The sequence below is a fragment of the Nycticebus coucang genome, chromosome 14 (genome assembly GCF_027406575.1).
Source record: "Nycticebus coucang isolate mNycCou1 chromosome 14, mNycCou1.pri, whole genome shotgun sequence".
In the NCBI taxonomy this organism is placed as follows: domain Eukaryota; kingdom Metazoa; phylum Chordata; class Mammalia; order Primates; family Lorisidae; genus Nycticebus; species Nycticebus coucang.
The window spans coordinates 4532634-4557881 of NC_069793.1; the positions used below are offsets into that span (position 1 = coordinate 4532634).

Here is a 25248-nt window from a genome sequence, read left to right on the forward strand (position 1 = left end):
TTGCAGCATTAGGAAGGTTGAGAATCACTGCTTTAAAGCATTACTAAACTAATTACACAGACTAAAAAAGCAGAATTTCAGCAGCATTAGGAATGTTTCCTGCCATCCCTTCATGGCAAGAAGCCCATCCAACGCTGAGCGAGAAATAGCTAAGTAGTACTGTGACTCTACTCTGTCTTGCTACACAACTAGAGATCCCTAACTATCCAGAACGGAGGGGAACAGTGACTGAGGCATCGCCTATACCTCCCTACAAGCTGGTTGTTTTGCAGGTTGGGTATTTTAAGAGGGAGAAGTGGAACTAATAACTTTGCTCATAACTGGAAAAGCAATTATGACATGAAAAGAATAAGGTATCTGGGCAGGTGTAGTGGCTCACACCTGAATCCTAGCACTCTGGGAGGCCAAGGTGGAAGGCTTGCTTAATCTCAGGAGTTCAAGACCAGCCTGAGCAAGAGTGAGACCCTATCTCTACTAAACATAGAAAAAACTAGTTGGGTGTGGTGGCAGATGCCTGTAGTCCCAGCTATTCAAGAAATTGAGATAGGAGGGCTGCTTGAGTTCAGGAGTTTGAGATTACAGTGAGCTACAAAGAAGCCACTGTACTCTAGCCAGGATGACAGAGTAAGACCGTCTTTTAAAAAGAGAAAAGAAAGAGAATGAGAATGACAACAAAAACTCTGAAGTTAGGCTGACTGGGGTCCAGGTACATGGTACTTAAGTTTGTGTACCTGTAAAACGGGCACCTTCTAGTTCTCTCTCACACACGCTTTCTCTGAGTACTGAATGAGTCAGGGTGAGTAAGGTGACCAGCACAGTGAAGGCATGCAAAACGGGCTCAACCAAATATAGGCTTCCTTCTCTGTGTGGCCTGGGCGGTCTGCACTACTTTCTAGGGCGAGGCTGCCTACTGTAGCACTTATCTCTAGGTGCTTAAGAACCTCCCTCCACGGAGCACTTGTGCACAGAAGTCACTACAATGAGCAGTGAGAACTGACAGTCCATCCAAGACAGGTTTTGGGGTTTTCCATAAGGATTCCAGAATACTGATGGGCCATAAAGAAAGGTCCCTTACTGAGTGACAGCAGGGGATAGAATTTAGGACTTGTGAAGATTATGTGTACTGAAACACAAATCCCAGAAAACATAGCTAGATAACATGCAAGACAACTTCGGGATTTTTACGTGACTATCAGTAAACTTCACTTGCCATTGTGAGTGGGGGGCAATTCTGGCACAGTGTGCATACATGTGTGAGCTATTACCCCTTTCTCGCCTTAAGCAGATTTGTATTCTGGCCATCATAAGTACAACTGATAATATATATATTAAGATTTTAAAGAAACAGGTGCCAGTGTCCCTAAATAGTTGTGTACCATTTGACTTTGCTGGTATACACTGTACTGGGTGATATCCTATAGAACACAAATGACTAACTCTGCATTTAATTGATAAAGAGGTAATTTGAGTTAATTCTCAACAGAATAGGTAAAAAAAAAAAGTTAAAGCTGAAGATATTACTTAATATTTTACCTTTCACAAGTGTAACACTCGCAGAACTCATTATTTTCTCCAAAAAACCCATCTCCATAGTAACAAGAAATTTCTTCTCCAGGTTCAATATCTCTGAGAGCCTTTACACATGCTGTATCTCGACCAGTTGACACAAACTAAAATAAAAGTAACTCATTAAGAAACTCACACCTGAAGCAGAAACAAAATACTTGAGAAAAAAATTTTTATGCTTACCTTACAATTAGGTCTGCAATCTGAAAAATGTCCAAAAGATAAAGTCAATTAACTGTTGATAAGATCTGAAACACGAACAATTACAGAAATCTGAAATAAGGTTTCCATATAATTTTACAGCTTTTGATAGAAGTTTAGGTCTCAAGTTAAACTAAAGGAATATTTACTTTAACACATTTGTGAAAAAAGCATTCCTATTTCAAACTTCCCTTTAATGGAAGATTTGATTAAGGCCATTCTGTTAGCAGGACCATCCAACGCCAGGGCTCAGCCCTGAGAAATGAGCTTACCATGGTTTATAAATGCCGCAGGACCCAGCCAGAGTTGAGCACAGTTTTTCCTTGTGGAATACATGACACTGAAGTCGTTTTCTCCATGTCTAAGTAGCATGTTCTCCTCAATTTCTGAAAGTTCGGCAATACAACCCACCAGTAATTCTATTTTGTCATTTCGTTTCCTATTTAAAATATGTGATGTGTTAAAAATTACTAGTAATTATAAGAGGCTTCTTTTAATAAAATAAGGCTGACCAATAAATACCAGAAAGTGAGAAGACCTAGCGGTGTATGCGTTACTAGTTCACTCAGACCCTCACCAGCATGTCTCTTCTCTTTGGCGCCCCACTGCCTCGCACCCTGTGTACTCGTGTGCCTTGTCACTTCAAGAGACTGGAGAGCCCTCCAGGAAAAAAAAGAAGTATGCTACAGCTGAGGTGGGCGGACTGCCAGAGCTCAGGAATTTGAGACCAGCCTGAGCTAGAGTGAGACCCTGTCTCTAAAAATAAAATAGCCAGGCCTTGTAGCGGGTGCCTACTACTACTCGGAGGCTAGAGCAAGAGAACTGCTTGAGCCCAAGAGTCTGAGGGTGCTGTGAGCTGTGACGCCACAGCACTCTACCAAGGGTGACAAAGTGAGACTCTGTCTCCAAAAAAAAAAAAAAAGAAGAAGTATGCTACACGTCTCTGAATCCTCTGCAGCACCTTTTTGCAGACAAAAAGTACTCAAATACTTGCTATCCTAATTAAACTTGTTGGCTGCTGGACGAAACAGACAGGTCCACTGGCAGTAAGGATTTATGAGGACTCAGAATTATGCTGCCACCCTTTATAGTATACCATCTTCTAGGGATGTAATATAGGCCAAATTTGCGTCTTAAATTTTCTAGCAGCCATATTAACAAAGAGAAAACAAGTAAAATTACTTTTAACAATATATTTTAACCCTATATTTACAAAAAATTTATCAGGTAATTGAATTTGAGAACTATTAATAATATCACTTCTCAATTCAGATGAGACACATTTCAAGGACCCAATGTGGGTGGTGGTTACTATACTAGATGGTACAGCTCTCACATCCTAGATTTCAAACCTACACGCCCATCAGCAACACAGGGGACCACAGCACTCAATTAGCAGGCTTGACATCATGAAACCATCCGGAGGCAAACAAAGCACACTCATGTACTCACACCCACCTGAAAGGCCTGGGAGTAACTTTCTTTTGTCCATTCCATTTTCAAGTACCCGAGCCCCCAATTTTGCTATAAGAAATACACCTGGGGGTTGGTATATGACAGGAGCTACATATTTCTCCTGGGAGATAAGGCAGAATATAGGCACTATGGGGAAGAAGTGCCTATATTCTACACATTCCTTCTTTCATCTGTGGCTTTTACCCCTCCTGGCTTGGCTCAACTCTTCAACCAAGTGGGCGTACACATCTCTAAGCAGGTAAAGCATTAGGACATTTCCACTCAAATAGAATTCCTAGGATCATTAGCATTTCATCCCTAATTTCTTGTAAAGGCCAATGAAAGACTGACTCTGGAAACCAAGTTACCCTGAACCTTTCGGTAGTCTTTTCACAGAGAGGGCATCCAGACTTACTAAAAAAGCACTGTGGCCTAAAGACAGGATCTGGTTCAACTCAGACTTCCAATTTCTTTTTGTTTCTTTTTTCTTTTTGTAGAGACAGAGTCTCACTTTATTGCCCTTGGTAGAGTGCTGTCCCATCACAGCTCACAGCAACCTCCAGCTCCTGGGCTTAGGCGATTCTCCTGCCTCAGCCTCCCCAGTAGCTGGGACCACAGGCGCCTGCCACAAAGCCCAGCTATTTTTTGTTGCAGTTTGGATGGGGCCCCCACCACCCTCAGTATATGGGGTCGGCACCCTACTTACTAAGCCACAGGTGCCGCCCTTTTTTTTTTTGAGACAGAGTTTCACTTTGCTGCCCTCAATCGAGTGTGTGGCATCACAGCAACCTCAAACTCTTGGGCTCAAAGTGATTCTCTTGCCTCAGCCTCCCAAGCAGCTGGGTCTACAGGCCCCTGCCATAACACCTAGCTATTTTTAGAGATGATGTCTTGAGCTGGCTCAGTCTGGTCTTGAACCTAGGAACTCAGGCAATGCACCTGCCTCAGCCTCCCAGAGTGCTAGTATTATAGGCGTGAACCACCTCGCCCGGCCCTCAGACTTCTAATTTCACCATCCTGACTCCAGTCAATGGGCCAAAGCAATGGCACTGCACTGGCTCCCGCACAGCCAGTGGCTCCATTCCATATCATGAATTTTTTAGCACTTTGATAGTAATTTAAGAGAGAACTTTAAATAAAATTACTCTATGGGTTTATACTAGTATAATAGTTACCACTCTTTCGTTGCAACTATTTTGGCTCCATTTTGTTCTGATGAGTATCTATTACATGGCAATATTTCAAATCCACTGTCAGTTGCAAACATTCGCAAGTAAATAAATACCTAAAACAGGGGGGAAAAAAAAAGATAAGGACTTTATTATAATTGTTTATCCTGGTAGACTTTCTCAGAATTATAAAAACAAATCACCAGTAACAATGTAAAAGAATACAAGATCATTAAGTATCAAATGTTACTGTTACTTTAAAATTTCACATGCAAGTTAACTAATCCCTTATCTCAAATTCTTAGGAACAGAAGTGTTTTGAATTTTTTCCAATGCTGGAATATCTAAAATCCTCTAATGAGTATCTCCTTTGAATGTCAAATGAGCAACATTCAAAAAGTTTTGAACTGTGGAGCATTTTGGATTCCAAAACTTTGGATTAAGAACACTCAACTTGCGTTTAAATATAGGAGCTTGTTTATCTAAAAGTTTACAATGAATTTCACTTCTACATGACAAGTTTTTTCTTTGGATAGTTATCCAAATGAACTTATGCATTATAAGACTATCATACTGATTAGTTTTATGAAAAATTAATTGAAAATTTCAATATTCAGTAACATTTAGGCTTTTAGTTTACTATTCTTATTCAAACAGATTACTAATATTAACCTTAATAAACTTACATGTTCCTTGAATAATTTCTCTTGCATTTTGTTCTTGTTGAGAAAATAATGTCGTGCCCATTCGCCTGAAGTTAAACATTTGAAGGCTTTCTCCAAATGTTCATCTTTCTTAAAACGTTCAATTACTTCCTTTAGTTCTTCTTGCCTTCCTTTAATAGGCCGAAATCTGAAAGAGGTCAAAACACTAAGTTATCTGCCACAACCCTTAGTCACTGAATACATTTTAAGAGGTTCTGAGAAAAAGCTAGTGGTCTAAAAACAGCCATGGTTATTGGAATAAAGATCTAACAAAAGAGAACAACAATCAGTAATCTCGATTACTATTTAAGTAACGATCACTTGGATATAAACTTTCTTCAAATAGCATTTTAGTATTTTTATTTCCCTATACTTAACTATGAGGTGACCAGACGATGCAAACAAAAGCTGCCTGATTCAGACTCATTCTACCTACCTACTTTGGAAAGTACAAAATGAGAGATCTAGAATAGAGCACATCTAACTGAGAGTTAGAATGACGAGAATTTTTAAAAACATGCAAAATCAAGCTGGAGGAATGCAAAGCAATGAGTTACAGAAGTATGGTGAAATAAACAAAATCATGACACAAACAAAAAACATTCTCTATGTACACAGAAAAACCGCAAACCAAGTATTCTAACAGGATGTGAAACACACCTGCGGATTCTATTCACCTGAGTCAAACTGATCTCTGATAACTGTATTTAGGGAACAAAAAGTATAACTCTGGCCGTATTGGTGATGAAAGAAAACTGTTGGGATAGAACTTTAAAAGGCTTCTTGGGTGGCACCTGTGGCTCAAAGGAGTAGGGTGACAGCCCCATATATCGGAGGTGGTGGGTTCAAACCTGGCCCCGGCCAAAAAAAAAAAAAAGGCTTCTACTGTGGGCAGCACCTGTGGCTCAGTGAGTAAGGTGTCGGCCCCATATACTAAGGGTGGCATGTTCGAACCCAGCCCTGGCCAAACTGCAACCAAAAAATAGCCAGGCGTTGTGGCAGCCACCTATAGTCCCAGCTACTCGGGAGGCTGAGGCAAGAGAATCTCCTAAGCTCAAGAGCTGGAGGTTGCTGTGAGCTGTGACACCATCGCATTCTACCAAGGGCAACAAATTAAGACTCTGTTTCTAAAAAGAAAAAAAAGAAAAGAAAAAAGGCTTCTATTGCAAAACCAGCCATGATGAATTTGGAAAATTACATTGGTAGGCATAAATTAATACATAATAATGATCAGTCCAGACTTAAAAGTAGTGAGCCCTTTGTTTTAAAGCCATGATTTCAGTAAAACATGTCTACTATGATTAAAGATACTTGAATTTTTTTCTTTTTTGAGACAAGAGTCTCACTATGTTGCCCTCAGTACAGTGCTGTAGCGTCACAGCTCACAGCAACCTCAAACTCTTGGGCTTAAGTGATTCTCTTGCCTTAGCCTCCCAAGTAGCTGGGACTATAGGTGCCCACCACACGCCTGGCTATTTTTTGGTTGTAGTTGTCATTGTTGTTTGGCAGGCCTGGGCTGGGTTCGAACCCACCAGTTCTGGTGTACTTGGCTGGTGCCCTAGCCACTGAGCTACAGGCACCTAGCCGATACTTGAATCTTAACTTCAAAATTTTATGCCAATTTCATTTGGCTACTGTTATCAAATATTTTTTATTTTTTGCAGTTTTTGGCCAGGGCTGGGTTTGAACCTGCCACCTCCAGCATATGGGGCCGGCGCCCTACCCCTTTGAGCCACAGGCACCGCCCATCAAATATTTTTTAAAACAAAAAGGACTTAACATATTGCTATTTAAATAAAATATATTAAAAAAAAATTAGTGACTTAAATGAAAAAAAAAAATTGAACCATATACCTTACTCTAAAATTACATAATTCATAAACCTGCAAATGCTAAAACTGAAGTGAGATCCAGCAAAGGAAACATTCGGAATTTTCAGAACATTCCCAAACATTCAGGTGGGACTACACCTACGGTGCATCTTAGAAGGGTACACGCGAAACTTACCAAATGTAGAATATAAATGTCTTAACACAATAACTAAGAAAATGCCATGAAGGCTATGTTAACCAGTTTGATGAAAATATTTCAAATTGTATATAAAACAAGCACATTGTACCCCATGATTGCATTAATATACCTAGCCATGATTAAAAAAAAAACCACCACAGCCGGGTGTTGTGGCAGGGGCCTGTAGTCCTTAAGAGAATCGTTTAAGCCCAAGAGTTTGAGGTTGCTGTGAGCTGTGATGCCACAGTATTCTACGGAGGGTGACATAGTGAGACTGTCTCAAAAAAAAAAAAGAAAAAGACAACATACAGAAGACATGGTCATTGTTCTTGAATGGATAAACTGGGAATAAAAGGTATATGCATGCATCAAATAGTTTACGCAAGGCATCAATAGGCACATGCATGTTACTATAGTAAAACCATACATTGACCTAGCAATACGGAAACCACAGTTAAGGCGTAAGAACTGTTTGGGAAGGGTTTTTAAAAATATGATATAATAGGAGGGAGAGAATCAAAAAGAAGTGAGAAGTCTAAGCAGAGGATCTTAAGAAGGCTGGATTCAAATAGTTGACCAGGGTCAGCTGGCTAGCAATAAAAAAGTACTAGAACCAGGAAGCGGGAAGACATGAGGTCCAGAACAGGTATGTTCACTGGACAGGATCTCTTATAAGACCTCACAGGTGTATTAATGCATACTGATACCACCAGAAACTTACTTTAGTTTCAGTAATCCTGAACTCTTAATCACTATTAAGCAGAACTCAAACATATCCTAGAGATAATAAGACAAAATGGATAATGCTGTATTTTATTTTCCATTTTCAATCCATCAGTATATAAACCCTAAAAGACTATGACTGTAAGCCCTTTCAATAATTCAACATGTCTTTAAGTTGTCAGAATATGCTGCTGGAGAAATCACCACTAAAATAATCTAAAGGATTTGTAGAACCAGGCAAGCATCCAGACATCATATTAAACTATGTGCTTAAACTAATTGCCATCATGATCGATCATGTCAAAGTAAGACTCTAAGAAACCCCACCTAGACCATTCCTGCTGCAGCCCTGCACTGCGGGGTTACCTGCACATGAAAGACACATAAGACAACCAAGCAGCTGTGAGCTAAGGCAGATACTTCAAGCAACACGAACTATGAAACAGGGAGAAATAGATGACCAGGTTTAGCACAGTAATCAGAAAGGTTACACTGAGCAAATGCAATACATTATCTATGACATTAAAGTGGCAGGGGTCCAATGGACAGAAAGAACTGAGTTATCTTCACATGCTCCATGCAGAAATGACCAGCGGAGATGCTCTATTTTAAAATGGAGGTCAGTTAGTGCTAAATTCACCTTAAGCTCTTAAGAACATTAAAGTAGCTACATACCTGGAATGGATCTTGGCTATTTTTAATAGGCCTTATATGTATTCTATACTTACAGAAACATGTTATTTGTATGTAAAAATGCCTTTCAGGGGCCCTTAGTTTTGTTTACTCTTTATTCATGATGCCAATTTAAATGCTAAAACCAATACAAAATAGTCAACTCTTGATTTAGCAATATTCTGCCTTCCACCTTTCCTGTGTTGACTTTTGTTTCTGTTTTCCTAACTTTATTGCCTCAAACACAAATAAAACTCCCAAAGCTATCCTCTGTTACAAGCTAGCAAAAAACTCTATTTCATTTATAATGTAATTTGCTATCCCTCAAGTGTTAAAACTTACTGGCACAGTTGGCTGCTATGGGCATGACATGACAGTGAAGAAGAGGAAGAAAATGGTTATGGGTGCAGACAGGCAGGCGAAGAGATAGCTGTTTTCAATAAGATAGAAAAACCACCTGGCTGACAGCTCAAGTCAAATCCCATTATAACAAAAATCGTGTGGGAAATAAAAATTAGGACTGTTAACAGACATTGGGGCCAGAGCAAAACCACTGAAGAACCCTGGAAAAAAATAATTTTCTCTTATTGAACAGGAAAATACCCTCTATCTCTTCTCCTTAATCATAATCACTCTAACCTCCTAAACTGCATTAAGCAATCTTTATAACTATGGTAAAGATAGAAAAAAACTCAGATCATTAAAACCCTCATTCCACAAATGAGGCCTAGCAAGGCTAAATAGTTTGCCAAGGACTTAGAGCTAATTAATGGAAGAGGTGTGACATACCCAAGCCCTTCTTGCTCCAGTTCTGTTACTTGGCCCAGGAGAGCCCTCTTGTGTCAGTTCATGGTTAGAAGAGTGCCTGACTACGTGCTTGCCATAAGCACCAGCCCTGAGCCCAGCCAGAGATAGCTCTAGCTTGTATAATGACAATAAATACAGTGGAAGGGATGGATATCAATATGAATGTTTAAATTTAGCATTTGGGGGGTGGGGTAGGGTGGCAGGGGAGGCAAGAAAAATAGGTATTTGGCATTTCCAAATCAATTTGCCCCTTCCTCCCTCTCTTAAATTATTTGTTTAAAAGTAGCAAATTTTACATTATTTTTCTCTTCCCACATTTCTGATAAATGGCTAGTATAAGAAATACAAAAATGTGTCATTTACAATAGCTATTATTAAAAGGGGCAGGAAAAAAAAAAAACATGAATTCACACTCCCACACACCTGTTCCCCACTCTTTCCAGAGACTGACTTCCCAGGTTTTCTTGCTATTTGGTTTTTCTGTTTCCAAACCCAAGAGACCACTGTGGCAATGAAGAAAAGTTGCAGATTTGTATTAGGTGTACTACTGTGCCCTTCCATTAGCATGTACAATCAAGAGTTGACTGGAGGGGTGGGGGGAGAGGAAGGGGAACAGAAAAAAAGAAAGAAGAGAGGAAGAGAGAAAAATGCTCAAATATTTTTAAGATATTAAAAAATAAGACCATGAGGCAACACAGTGAACACATTTCCCCCTCTGAAGGAAGTTTAGCTGCAAACTGACAGTCTGTAGATGCCGAGCAGGAGTCACAGAACCATAACTCTCCATTCCATCTGGACCTGAAAATAAACAAGAACCAAAAACATACCTGGCTGAGTCCTACAATCAGTGCTCAGCTAATTCCATGGAGTGACTCCTGATCTTTTCATGAATGATTTCTCTTAAAATTACCCTGTTATGGAGTACAAGTGGTTTTTTAAAAAAATATAACTATTACCAACTATTGTAAAAGGTTTGCAAAATGTTCTTAAACTCACATTTATGCTGACACCTCAAAATACTTAAAAGAACATTATAAAGGCTGAAATAGGTTAGTTGGGATCTTACTATTGTTTGTAATGCACTCTACCTACCTCACAGGGTTGTTGTGAGGAAAACTGTCAGATTTTGAAAAATGCCTTGAGCTCCTCGAAGGAAAGGCGCTATATAAATGCAAAAACAAACAACAATAAAAAGCTATTTGTATAATTTGTACTTGTTAATTTCCAAACAGGCTTACAATACTCGTTGCAAAAATCCTTAAAATTCTGTGATATTTAAGAACTCGGGAGATGCCATGGGCAGTCAAGGTGAAGTAAAAACTGCTGAAATTCTTTCCCTCCCACGTAACAATCTTACCATTAAGTTGGAAAGTCTGGAAAACTTCTTTATGCACTCTAGTCAAGCACCTAATTTTAAAGTAATATTGTGGGAAGATAAGGAAGGACTGTACAGGCTTATGTGTGAATTACGAAAACAAGAGACGTGTCAAAGAAAAGTTGTCCTGAGATGACTCATTTTTTAAAATGCTACTTCCTGTTTAGCTAGATGTTTACCTGAGACTTCCCCCTCTTCAGGATACTATAAAACCTCAAGGTGACATAGCCTAAACAAGGGGGCATTAGTGAAAGTATCTCCGTACAATACCCTGCTTACATTCCTTGTTTGTTTTTTTTTTTTTTTTGTAGAGACCGAGTCTCACTGTGCCGCCCTCGGGTAGAGTGCCGTGGTGTCACACGGCTCACAGCAACCTCTAACTCTTGGGCTTACGCGATTCTCTTGCCTCAGCCTCCCGAGCAGCTGGGACTACAGGCGCCCGCCACAATGCCAGGCTATTTTTTTTTTGGTTGCAGTTTGGCCGGGGCTGGGTTTAAACCCGCCACCCTCGGCATATGGGGCTGGCGCCCTACTCACTGAGCCACAGGCCTCCATTCCTTGTTTTTTAAAAACAAGAGCACTGGGCTCGGCGCCTGTAGCTCAGCAGCTAGGGTGCCAGCCACATACACTGGAGCTGGCGGGTTCAAACCCAGCCAGGGCCTGCCAAACGACGACTACAACCAAAAAATAGCTGGGTGTTGTGGCAGGCACCTGTAGTCCCAGCTACTTGGGAGGCTAAGGTAAGAGAATTGCTTAAGCCCAAAAATTTGAGGTTGCTGTGAGCTGTGACACTACAGCACTCTACCCAGGGCAACAGCTTGAAACTATGTTTCAAAAAAAAAAAAAAATAATAAAAACAAGAACAGTAAGAACTCTACTCTCTTAATAAGTTTCATAATTAACAAAAAAGTCAATTAGATCCAAATTTTCCTCAATAAACTGAAATTAGTATTTTATTTATACTATTTTTAAATATTCATGCTACAGCTGTGACAGATTTCTTAGTAAATATAGTGAAATATTAAATCAACTCAAAATATAGCCAGTTTTGAAAATTCTCAAATCATTAAACATCTACTGTTTCTAAACAGTCTTCTTGGTGGTAAACTAAAAGAAGTAGAAGGGAGGCAAAAGGATGTAAAAAAGAGAAATTTAAAAATGACAATCGAATTACTGATGCATAAACATCAACAAAAAGACCACTTCAAGGAATGCGCAGACGGCTTGGAGAATTTTTTTATTACACAGGTGCAGGAACCAAAAGTTTGGAAAATTAAAATCCAAGATCCATTATATTTTCCAGTCACTTCTTTTAAGAGAAAGTCAATAAACTAAGAAGAATTTATTGGATTATCTACTATTCCAATAAAACATTACAGATTTTTCTTACTTTCTAAAAAATATATCTTTGAAAATGACTGAAATCAATATTCTGGTAAATTCTTGCTCAAAAGATGAAAAGCTAAAAGGCATAGTTTTATTTATTTATTTTTTTTGTAGAGACAGAGTCTCACTTTATGGCCCTCGGTAGAGTGCCGTGGCCTCACACAGCTCACAGCAACCTCCAACTCCTGGGCTTAAGCGATTCTCTTGCCTCAGCCTCCCGAGCAGCTGGGACTACAGGCGCCCGCCACAAAGCCCGGCTATTTTTTGGTTGCAGTTTGGCCGGGGCCGGGTTTGAACCCGCCACCCTCGGTATATGGGGCCGGCGCCTTACCAACTGAGCCACAGGCGCTGCCCAAGCATAGTTTTATTTTCAAATAAATCCACTAAGATGAAATGAAGATGTACACTTTTCCTAAGATTACTAAGCTTCATTAATAAAATTTGTATCTTCTTCTTCTTTTTTTTGTTTTAGCAGACTTGGGCTGGGTTTGAACTTACCAGCCCTGGTGCATGTGGCCAATGCCCTACCCACTGAGCCATGGGCGCCACCTAAAATTTGTGTCTTCTTAAATAGCAGCATAAGAGAAAAGTCTGGTAAAATGTGCATGAACTGAATTCCTCTAGCAGAGAGAGGGGAGGCCTGTGCAGCCACACTGACCTGGAGTGCGAGGGCCTCTGACAAACCAGCTTGCTCCAACCAGGGGATAGGACTGTCCACATCACCACAAGCTGTTTTAGGAACTATAGAGTGAAATGTTGTGGTGAAAACTATGAATAAATGTTATCTTCCTCCAGTTTAACTTGTTTAAACCAGCTTTGATTTTAGATACTTCAGTTTCTATGGTAAAAAAAAAAAAATATATATATATATATATAAAATATATATATATATATATTTTATTTTTGAGACAGAGTCTCAAGCTGTCACCCTGGGTAGAGTGCTGTGGCATCTTAGCTCATAGCAACCTCCAACTCTTGGGCTTAAGCAAATCCTCTTGCCTCAGGTTTTCTTTCCTATTTTTAATAGCGATGGGGTCCCCTTTTTGTCCAGGCCTGTCTCGAACTCCTGAGCTCAAGCAATCCACCCACCTCAATCTCCCAGTGTGCTAGGATTACAGGCAGGAACTACCTCACCTAACCAATGGGAAAAAATTGTATGTACTGGATGGATTTTAAGAGTCCTTAGATAACAGTAACTTCTTGAGTTTTAATTTGTGTGGTAATCCTAAACTTTACATTTTATATATATATATTTTTTTTGTAGAGACAGAGTCTCACTTTACCGCCTTCAGTAGAGTGCTGTGAGTCACAGGACTCACAGCAACCTCTAGCTCTTGGGCTTCAGCGATTCTCCTGCCTCAGCCTCTCGAGCAGCTGGGACTACAGGCGCCCGCCACAACGCCCAGCTATTTTTTGGTTGCAGTTCAGCAGGGGCTGGGTTTGAACCCACCACCCTCGGTATATGGGGCCGGCGCCCTACTCACTGAGCCACAGGTGCCACCTGATGATATGGTTTTAGGTACACCCTAGGAAACAACTGTTGCCCTGTCTACCCCAAAGCTACTGAATCAGAACCTGCATTTTTTTTTTTTTTGTAGAGACAGAGTCTCACTTTATGGCCCTTGGTAGAGTGCCGTGGCATCACACAGCTCACAGCAACCTCCAACTCCTGGGCCTAAGCGATTCTCTTGCCTCAGCCTCCTGAGCAGCCGGGACTACAGGCGCCCGCCACAATGCCCAGCTATTTTTTGGTTGCAGTTTGGCCGGAGCCGGGTTTGAACCCACCACCCTCGGTATATGGGGCCGGCGCCCTACCGACTGAGCCACAGGTGCCGCCCTCCTGCATTTTTTTTTTTAGAACCTGCATTTTAACAAGATTCCCAAGTGATTCATATGTAAGTTAATTACGATAAGCAGTGGCCTAGGAGGACTTACATAAAATTAGAGTATTTCCTAATGCAGAAACCACTAATAGGTAACCCTTCACCTCTTGAATAAAAGCATGAATATATGAAGTTCTTCCAAAACCACTGACTATAACTTTCATTGTAATTTTTTTTTTTTTTTTTTTTGAGACAGAGTCTTATTATGTCACCCTTGGTAGAGTACCGTGGCATCACAGCTCACAGCAACCTCAAACTCTTGGGCTTAAGCGATTCTCTTGCCTCAGACTCCCAGTAGCTGGGACTACAGGTGCCCACCACAATGCCCGGCTATTTTTTGTAATTATTATTGTTATTGTTTAGCAGGCCCCGGCCAGGTTCAAACTCACCAGCTCCAGTGCAAGTGGCCGCTGCCCCAACCACGGAGCACAGGCGCTGAGCCATTGTAATTTTAATTTAACACTTTCTAAAATGTTTAATGTGCTTCCATAGCTCAGTACGCAAGACATAATCAACGTAAGTTTCTTGACTCCAGGTCAAAAATCAGAGGCTTTTGTGGTTATATCCTGAATGCTACCTGACAACTGTGTCAAACAGTGATTCACATATTCACACTTCTTAACCCAGGGAAAAAGAAAAACAGGGCTATGGGCAACCCAAATACTATCAGAATCTTTTAGTCTTCCAGGAAGAGAATGAGAGCTAGTCTCATTTATGTACAATGGGGAAAAAGGGAAGTGGATTTACAATGCAATCTAGACCTTAGTTGGACCATCTAATCTTGTAGATTTTCCAGAGAATGGTCAGCCATTAGTTAAATAATCTCTCAACTCCATTCCAACATCTCACTTCATCTTAGTGAGTAAAGATACATGACAGAAAATTGGTTTTGGCCAGGGATGGGTTTGAACCCGCCACTTCTGGCATATGGGGCCAGCGCCCTACTCCATTGAGCCACAGGCACCACCCACATGACAGAAAATTATATGAAAATATTAAAGGAGGTGGCGCCTGTGGCTCAGTGAGTAGGGCGCCGGCCCCATATGCCGAGGGTGGCGGGTTCAAACCCAGCCCCGGCCAAACTGCAACAACAACAACAACAACAACAACAACAACAAAAATAGCCGGGTGCTGTGGCGGGCGCCTGTAGTCCCAGCTGCTCGGGAGGCTGAGGCAAGAGAATCGCGTGAGCCCAAGAGTTAGAGGTTGCTGTGAGCCGTGTGACGCCACCGCACTCTACCTGAGGGCGGTACAGTGAGATTCTGTCTCTACAAAAAAAAAAAAAAAAAAGAAAATATTAAAGGAACATTTTATGATACATGACAGAAAATTATATGAAAATATTAAAGGAACTTTTTTTTTTTTTGTAGAGACAGAGTCTCACTTTACTGCCTTCAGTAGAGTGCCATGATGTCACAGGACTCACAGCAACCTCTAGCTCTTGGGCTCCCGCGATTCTCCTGCCTCAGCCTCCGGAGCAGCTGGGATTACAGTTCAGCCAGGGCTGGGTTATGAACCCACCACCCTCGGTATATGGGGCCGGCGCCCTACTCACTGAGCCACAGGCGCCACCCTAAAGGAACATTTTAACCTAAATTTCTTGATTACTAAATGACTGTATTGCATTTATTTTTTTTGAGACAGAGTCTCACTTTGTCACCTTCGTAGAGTGCTGTGGTGTCATAGCTCACAGCAACCTCAAACTCTTGGGTTTAAGTGATTCTCTTATCTCAGCCTCCTGAGTAGCTAGGACTACAGGCACTGGCTACAAAGCCCAGCTATTTTTAGAGACGGGGTCTCATTCTTGGTCAGGCTGGTCTCGAACCTGTGAGTTCAAACAATTCATCCACTTTGGCCTCCCAGAATGCTGGGATTACAGACATGAGCTATCACATCTAGCCAATTGTACTGTGTCCTTTTTTTTTTTTTTTGAGACAGAGCCTCAAGCTGTCGCCCTAGGTAGAGTGCCACGGCATCACAGCTCTCAGCAACCTCCAACTCCTGGGCTCAAGCAATTCTCCTGCCTCTGCCTCCCAAGTAGCTGGGACCACAGGTGCCCACCACAATGCCTGGCTATTTTTTGGTTGCAGCTGTCATTGTTGTTTGGTGGGCCTCGACTGGATTTAAACCCGCCAGCTCAGGTGTATGTGGCTGAGGCCTTAGCCACTTGAGCCGCAAGCGCTGAGCCTATACTATGTTTTAATTCAGCAAGGGAACCAAATTAAAATGGGGGAAAAAGGAAGAATTTCCTCCAATCACTGGTACTCACCAACTGTCATCTTTTTGTGTGTGTGTTTTTTTGTTTTGTTTTGTTTGGTTTTTGTTGAGACAGAGTCTCACTTTATCGCCCTTGGTAGAGTGCCATGGCATCACAGCTCACAACAACCTCCAGCTCTCGGGCTGAGGTGATTGCCTCAGCCTCGGGGCCAGGTATGAACCTGCTACCCTTGGTATATGGGGCCGGCACCCTACTCACTGAGCCATAGGCGCTGCCCACCAATTGTCATCTTACCCCAACTACTTATCAGTAACTATCTTCTAGGGTTGCCACTGATACTAGAGCTATGAACCCCAAGTACAATGAACTTTAATGAAGGTACAGAATGGTGCTCTAAATTCTAAGTCCCTGTTATTTTTTTCCACCAGACTCAACCGTTTGTCATGAAAGAGATAAAAATGCTGCAAAGCTGGGGTGGTGCCTGTGGCTCAAAGGAACAAGGTGCTGGCCCCATATGCCGGAGGTACTGGGTTCAAACCCAGCCCCGGACAAAAACTGCAAAAAAACAAAAAGCTGCAAAACTCTGACCTGTTTGGGCGGCGCCTGTGGCTCAAGGAGTAGGGCGCCGGTCCCATATGCCGGAGGTGGTGGGTTCAAACCCAGCCCCGGCCAAAAAAAAAAAAAAAAAAAACTCTGACCTGTTTAGTGGCAGAAACAATTATGAAATGATCTAAGGGTCTTTTTTAAAGGGAGAGATGTTATTTAAGAGAATTAGAATAAAAGAGAGGCCTCAGATGTTAAAGGATGACTGATTTCAAGATTAATGTAATATTTTCTAATTTCACCACCTGATATATCTAATTTCTTACCTGCATAATGAATGTAAACATCTTTAAAAATGATTAGATGAACTCCAAAGATTAAACGTGACAAATTCCCCCTGTATACAGTAACAATTATTTAAAAGTCTACAATAAATTAATAAAAAGGGGGGTGTAACCTACTTTAAGAAAGAATCACACATTTTCAAAGTTTTGCAGGATGCTTGTAAAATTTTTCTTTTAGGTAAGATAATTATCAACAACATTTAAAATAGAACATGAAGATGCTCCTCCAGCTTTATATTTTAATAGAAATGTTCTGAGGTAAAATAAGAACACAAAATTAAAATTGAAAAAGACTCTCAGAGGCTTTGCTTGCTTCTTTTAGCTCACATACAGAAAACCCTTCTGTAGCTAAGAACTTTCCTTTAATACTATTTTAAATCTTGAGCAAAAGTAAAATTAGCCAATTATTTTCTTAAATTCAACATTACCATCTGTTCCATTCAGGATAAAGATTTAAAATTACCTAGTATTCATTTTATGTGTTTGAAAACCTAAATAGGGATCAAGAACCAAACTGGTTGCTAGGTCATCGTTTTCACAGAGTTCTTTGGCAGACATTCCAGAAGATGGTACATAACGACTCTGTCCTTCAAATCCTGAATTACCATTACCTGTGAAAAGCAAAGGAAAAAAAAATTAACTGAAGTTAAAAACTACTTAAAGCTATCCCCCAAAATCTTTATTTTCACTGCCCATTCAAGCTAGTAATCAAGAAATAAAAAATTAGGTATTTGAATCAGTTTTAGTAATGAAGAATTTTGGCATAAAACAGAAAACAAAATGCAGTGAACTACTTCAATTACTGAGGCTATTTTGGTCAGCAGATAAACATCAGGTTCTCAAGAATGGGGCCTGCACAGTTGTGAGAACTTCTGGTTCAGAAGCTTTACTCTACCACCTCCAAGGAACATTGAGAAACAGTGGATGGATGATGTTTATTATTTAACATGACGTATGGCCATTACAGACAGGGCTGTGTTGAGAGGGGAAAAAAGAGGAACACAAGACAGTTTCTGAAGTGCCAGAACTAAAGATATCAAGCACAAAAGGAATCTCAAGGAGCTAATTTCAACTTCCTGCTTTTGGAGAGATGAGGTGATTATCATCCCCACTTTGCAGGCAACTGAGGCCCAGAGGTTAAGAAAGTTGCTTATGGGGGCTGGGCACAGTGGCTCATGCCTATAATCCCAGCACTCTGGGAGGCCCAGATGGGTGAATTACTTGAGTTTGAGACCAGCCTGAACAAGTGAGACTTTGTCTCTACTAAAAATAGTAAAAAAGGCATGGTGGTGCATGCCTATAGTCCCAGCTACCTGGGAGGTTTAGGCAAGAGGATTGCTCAAGCCCAAGACTTTGAGGTTGTTGTGAGATATGACACCTTGGCACTCAACCTGGGACAATAGAGTGAGACTCTGTCTCAAATAAATAAATAAATAAAGAATATATATATAGTTTAAACCTGTAAGAAATTCAACATCAGTATTTTTAAAATTTTAAAATAGAACACATCAACCATTCAGGCATAAATTCTACAAAATATAAAGTTATGGACAGAAAAACAGGATTAAGATAATATTACGCATTAAATTTAAGTTTGATATATGGTTGATGAGAATAAAAACTGATAAAACTTTCAGAGTAAAAAAGCTATATACTGGGCAGCACCCGTAGCTCAGTCGGCAGGGTGCCGGCCACATACACCAAGGGTGTGGGTTTGAACCTGGCCGGGGCCAGCTAAAAGACAACAACTGCAACAATAACAACAATAAAAAATAGTCAGGCTTTGTGGTGGGCGCCTGTACTCTGAACCACTTAGGAGGCCAAGGCAAGAGAATCGCTTAAGCCCAAGAGTTTGAGGTTGCTTTGACGCCATGGCACTCTACCCAGGGCAAAAGCTTGAGACTCTGTCTCAAGAAGAGAAAAAAAAAAAAGCTATATACTATTAACTATGAAATTGTAAAGCACTGTTCTAAGACAAAAGAAAACAAAATACACATTACAAACTGGAAAGAATTATCTGTATTGCAACGAAAACAGTCACGTATTATCTGTTTAAGCACGGTACATACATCTGCTTGACCTCCTCTCGACCGTGTTTCTGCCAGCCTTCAGGGTGTCCTTCCCTGTATGCTGTAATTTTGACTGATTCTGCTGATGGTCATTAGACAACTTGCCTCCATTTCTCCTGCCATTCACCACCATGTTCTTGGATTCTCCCAACCACTTCATACCCACAGACAGCCTGACCCAGGTGCATTTAGTCACTTTCTTCTAATAACTCAGAGAATTTCAATGTTCTCTCCTAATAGAAACAAAATATGAAAAAACAAAATAAAGAGGTAAACACATGAAAGATCATTCTGAACAGACCCTTGAGAAAGATATATAACACTGAAAGTACAGTCATATGCCATATAATGAGGTTTCAGTCAAGGACAGACCCATATAATGGAGTTGAAAAATTATAATGAAGTTGAGAAATTCCTATTGCCTAATATTTACTATATTCTATACTTTTCATTATTATTCTACAGTGTACTTCTACTTACCAAAAAAAAAAAAAAACAAAAAGGTAACTGTAAAATAGCCTCAAGTCCTTCAGGAGGTATTCCAGGAAAAGGCCTTGTTATCACAGGAGGTGATGGCTCCATGCACGTTACTGACCCTGAAGAGTTTCCAGTGGGACAAGATGTGGAGATGGAAGACAGTGATATTGATGATCTTGGTCCTCTGTAAGCCTAGGCTGATGTGTGTGACCAAGCCTTAGTTTTTTGTTTTTTTTTTTTCCAGTTTTTGGCCATGGCTGGGCTTGAACCTGCCACCTCCGGCCTATGAGGCTGGTGCCCTACTCCTTTGAGCCACAGGCGGCATCCCCGTGTCTTAGTTTTTTAAAAAAAGTTTTAAAAGAAAAAAAGCTTAAAAAGAGAATAAGGATATAAAGGATATAGTAGAACCTCTGTAGGTTGAACAACCAAGGGACTGTAACAGACTGGTCAACACATGGAGGTGGTCAACACAAGGAACTAGGCCTGCCGTACTGATACATACATGTGGCGCATGCTCAGTCTATGAAAATTAGGTCAACTTATGGAGATGGTTAACTATGGAGGTTCTATTGTATACTATATTTTTGTATTTTATTCTGTGTTTTTACTGTACCGTTCCTATGTTTAGATACACAAATGCTTACCAATGTTCTGCAATCACCTATAGTATTCAGTATAGTAACATGCTACACAGATTTGTAGCCTAGGAGCAATAGGCTCTATATATAACATAGCCTAGGAATGTACTCCGGCTGTATCATCTAAGTTTACGTAAGTACATTCTATGATGTTCACACAATGATGCATTTCTCAGGATGTTCTCTATTAACTGAAGAGTGATTATAATTTAGTAACAGATGTTTCAACTGATACAATCTTGTCTTTCCCCAGTCATTATGATGCCATGCTCAGAACTACAGCTCTCCCCCCACCCTCACACACATACTCAGACTGAAATTTAAGCTGCATCAGGCAGGGGCTCATTCTGCCTTGTGCTTAGAATAATGACTAGCAAATAATAGGTACTCAGTTAAGTATTTATCTTCCAGTTACCAAGACAAATCATCCTTGCTTCTTACAATGCTGGTATCTAGGTATAGTTCTACAGTCTGCTCAAATAACGTGTTTTGATAATGAACTGAGAGTAAACTACAGAGAAGTTATTTATATCCCTTGTTCCAAAGAAAGTGTAGGAAAAGGCATTATGTTAAGTTTTGTCCACCAGAGTAAGAGACTCCTACTGTTACATTAGCTACACATTACTTACAGTAAAAAGAAACGCACAATTTGGCAAAGTAACAAGAATAAAGAACTTCACATCTTTTTGTTGTTACTAGCTTTAGCTCACTGTTCAAGATATTTAAGGGGCCAATATTCAAGTATCAATGTCTGAAAATATCTGCCTTATTCCTTTACAGTGGCAACAAAGTTGAGAGGCTATCAGGAGTATTATACAGGGTGGAGATAAAGTTCGTGTGCAGTATAATAGTATAGGGGTATCTTTCACTATCAAAATCTCACTTATGCCTATAATCCTAACACTGGGGGAGCTGAAGGCAGGAAGAGACTCTATCCTTACTAAAAATAGAAAAATTTGGCTCAGTGCCCACAGCTCAGTGGTTAGGGAGCCGGCCATATGCAGTGGGGGCTGGCGGGTTTGAGCCAGGCCTGCTAAACAACAATGACAACAACAACAACAAAAACAACAAAAATAGCCAGGCATTGTGGCAGGCGCCTGTAGTCCCAGCTACTTGGGAGGCTGAGGCAAGAGAATCGCTTAAGCCCAAGAGTCTGAGGTTGCTGTGAGCGGTGATGCCACAGCACTTACTGAGGGCTACAAGGTGAAACTCTGTCTCAAAAAAAAAAAAAATAATAATAAAATAAAAATAGAAAAATTAGCCATGTATTGTAGTGGGCACCTGTAATCTCACCTACTCAGGAGGCTGAGGTAGGAAGATTACTTGAGCCAGGAGTATGAGGTTGCTGTAAGCTAGGCTGATGCCATTGCACTCTAGCCTGGGCAACAGAGTGAGACTGTCTTAAATAAAACAACAACAAAAGTTGGATTTCGGGATTGGATGGTTTGGTGTAAGGCATTCTAAAAAGACCTTAAGAAAGTACAGGGCAGCGCCTGTGGCTCAAAGGAGCAGGACGCCAGCCCCAAATGCTGGAGGTGGGGAGTTCAAACCCAGCCCCAGCCAAAAACTGCAAAAAAAAAAAAAAAAAGATAAAGTGCAAAAATACAGAACATCAGAGCTAAGGGGGACTTTAAAATCACCAGTACAACTCCTTCAATCTGCAGATGAAAATGAGGTCACACGCTCAATTCCATACAATTAACTTGCATCAGAATCATGAGCAGAACCCAGCACTACTGCCTCCAAATCTCTCAACTATACCAGATAAGGGTCAATTTCCCTTCTTTTCCCCAAATACACAGAAAGTACAGATGATGAATTATTCTGAAGTACTCCCAGAAATGCATACCTGGACAAACCTTTAATGACACCTAACACAAACACAAAATATTATTTTTTATTTGGCCTTAGTTCTCTCTTAGGAATATTTGTGTGAATTCAGTGGCGTAAGATGTGTATGTAAATACTTAGGTGCAAGGTAAAAAGCGCATGATCGATACTAAGGATACCTTTACAATTGTATTTTTCTCCTATCTCCTTCACGATTTAAATTTAATTTGTATTTAATTTTTATTGCGCCTGTTTTTTGATTCTTCTTGTGGGCTTCACTAAACCCAAAGAAATGCTACTACTTAAACAGGAAAGGCTAAGTAAAACTATTATCCATGAAGTATAAGCTAAATAATTTTCAATTACTTTAACAATTCAAGACCAGACCTCTTGTCAAATATCCTATATTTACACTTAGGAGAAAAGGCACAGAACTCAAGTGTACTTCTGAAGCATAAAGGGAAAAGAAAGCAAGCTTAAAAAAGGGGCAATGTATCATAGCCTGCCTTTCCCCTCTGCCTGCCCAGAAAACTATAACCCCATCTTTTTTTTTTTTTGTAGAGACAGAGTCTCACTTTATGGCCCTGGGTAGAGTGCCGTGGCCTCACACAGCTCACAGCAACCTCCAACTCCTGGGCTTGAGCGATTCTCTTGCCTCAGCCTCCCGAGTAGCTGGGACTACAGGCGCCCGCCACAACGCCCGGCTATTTTTTGGTTGCAGTTTGGCCGGGGCGGGTTTGAACCCGCCACCCTCGGTATATGGGGCCGGCGCCTTACCGACTGAGCCACAGGCACCGCCCATAGAACCCCATCTTTTTGTCTGGCTAATTCCTTTAAGTCACGTACAGTGTTTATGTGCTTTAAGAAGTTTTCTCTCTAGAAGACTGCCAAATCCAGTTATATATTTCTACTACAAAACTTAGTGTACTTGTCTGTTTGCTTCTTTAATTGACTGGAGAGTTCCTGAGGGCGGGTGCCTCTATTTCATCCCTGATCTCAGCATCTGCACAGCGCACAGCGTACCAGAGGCACTCATCATGAAAGCATAAATGAAGCTGTAGTCTACCCATGTCATAGAAACTATTTCTACATTTTAAAATACGCTGTAAATTAAAATTATTGCCTCACCTCTTCAAATCCTTTTCTTTCTCAAGATGCCCATGGTGTTAAGGTAGTAAGAGAAACTCCTGCACAGGTTCAAACAAGCCGCTACCCCCAAATGCTCTCATGCTTTTTGGTTCACCCTCCAGAGAAAAACAAGGAGAAGGTAAAGTGCTTTTGGCTCTTTAGGAAATTGGTCTCTAGAATGCCTACATGTGACACACAACTTACAGATCATTACTGAAGATTGTGCTTTTAAGATTCTTAGGAGTCCTAATATTCACCAATGGTAAGACATAAAGTGTAATTACATGGAACAGAAAAGAAATATCTGGAATGGAGCGACGCCTGTGGCTCAGTGAGTACGGCACCGGCCCCATGTAACGAGGGTGGCGGGTTTGAACCCGGCCTCGGCCAAACTGCAACAAAAAATAGCCGGGTGTTGTGGTGGGCGCCTGTAGTCCCAGCTACTCAGGAGGCTGAGGCAGGAGAATCACCTAAGCCCAAAAGTTGGAGGTTGCTGTGAGCTGTGACACCACAGCACTCTACCGAGGATGATAAAGTGAGACTCTGTCTCAAAAAAAAAAAAACCTGGAATAAAGAGTCTCCATGGAAAATCATTAAGTCGAAACCAAGACTCCGAGGATGGGGCCCAGCAATACAGTGTAGTGAAATCAAGGTGATGCCAGCTCCACTGTGAGAACTGCTGCTCTAAGTTACTTTATTCATTCAGTTTATTATCTGTTACAGCAAAGAACAGATGCCAAAATTTTAGGAAAAATTATAGAGTAAAAAATTTAATGTGAAGAAATTGTATCTATCAACCAAATAGTTTTTCTGAAAATTAGAAAAAGTTGGCCAATAAATCATTTTAGCAGGAAGCACACTTCAGCTCAGTTCAAACACAGGCTGACATCCACTCTAATTTATAAATAATTTTAACTAAATGTGGGTTGACAATCCAACATCAGACAAATTAGTGACCCTGGGTCTCATTTATGTTGTGGTCCACTGATACTATCGTGACTCAAAGGTGCCTTAGTATAAAAGGCACAGAACACGGCTGAATTTCACCAGCTCGGACACACTACGCATGTCTGGATGCAGCCCGGCAGCTGCGCCCGGTACTCCCACACATCCACACAGTAGCTGGCAGTAAGGCTAAGGACCTTACTGAAGCTTACAAGTGAAAATTTTGTAAAAACCGTTCTAATAAAGCTATCAATAATTGGGTGCCATTTATAAATTTTTAGTTAGAAGTCAATATACATGCCACTAATTATCAGGTCATTATTCTCCCCTGTGAGTGTGGAACCTGTTCTTTCTGGTGTGAGATCTTTCCTAGAGAACTACAACCTTACATATTAAAACAATGAAATAATTTGAAATAATTTCACCAAGCTAACACAGGTTGACATTTTAGTAGACTACTGGTGTTGGAGACATCAGGTGGACAGCAAAGCCTAAACGCTTCATGTTTACCACAAGGGACCCCTGCCCCCCAACAAACAAGGGTGCAGTCTCTCTGCCACAGAACATAGCTGGTTCATATGGAAATGCCCCCACTGCACTGTGGTTGACAAATTTGATTAGCCATCAACTATATTTAGAAGTAAATATTACCTCAATTTTGTCCCAAAATTAGCAGGAAAAAAATTTCAAGAAAGGACTATTGACCTCTTTTTTTTTTTTTTGAGGCAAAGTGCCAATATGTCACCCTGGGTAGAGTGCTGTGACATTATAACTCACAGCAACCTCAAACTCTTGGGCTTAAGCGATTCTCTTGCCTCAGCCTCCCTAGTAGCTGGGACTACAGGCGCCCACAACACCCGGCTTTTTTTTTTTTTTTAATTAAATCATAGCTGTGTACATTAATGCAATCATGGGGCACCATACACTTGTTTTATAGACCGTTTGACACATTTTCATCACACTGGTTAAAATAGCCTTCCTGGCATTTTCTTAGTTTTTGTGTTAAGACATTTATATTCTACATTTACTAAGTTTTACATGTACCCTTGTAAGATGCACCGCAGGTGTAATCCCACCAATCACCCTCCTTCCGCCCTTCCTCCCC

General features: G+C 40.7%; 1 protein-coding gene across 6 annotated transcripts in view; it reads right to left on the reverse strand.

Moving 5' to 3' along the window:
• KMT5B (lysine methyltransferase 5B) overlaps nucleotides 1-25248 on the reverse strand; it is a 61308-nt gene that overhangs the window by 20848 nt on the left and 15212 nt on the right. For 3 of the 6 annotated variants that reach the window (XM_053561204.1, XM_053561205.1, XM_053561209.1), the window contains exons 2-9: nucleotides 19126-19358; nucleotides 17520-17667; nucleotides 10400-10468; nucleotides 5078-5243; nucleotides 4398-4507; nucleotides 2040-2206; nucleotides 1750-1769; nucleotides 1534-1670 (exon numbers count right to left, since the gene is read on the reverse strand). In XM_053561204.1, coding sequence (XP_053417179.1) covers nucleotides 1534-1670; nucleotides 1750-1769; nucleotides 2040-2206; nucleotides 4398-4507; nucleotides 5078-5243; nucleotides 10400-10468; nucleotides 17520-17667; nucleotides 19126-19285 — 977 coding nt within the window. In that variant the 5' untranslated portion in view covers nucleotides 19286-19358. Of the gene's footprint in view, nucleotides 1-1533; nucleotides 1671-1749; nucleotides 1770-2039; nucleotides 2207-4397; nucleotides 4508-5077; nucleotides 5244-9730; nucleotides 10113-10399; nucleotides 10469-17519; nucleotides 17668-19125; nucleotides 19359-25248 lie in introns of those variants that run through there. The other 3 variants (XM_053561206.1, XM_053561207.1, XM_053561208.1) reach the window with 2 other exon arrangements.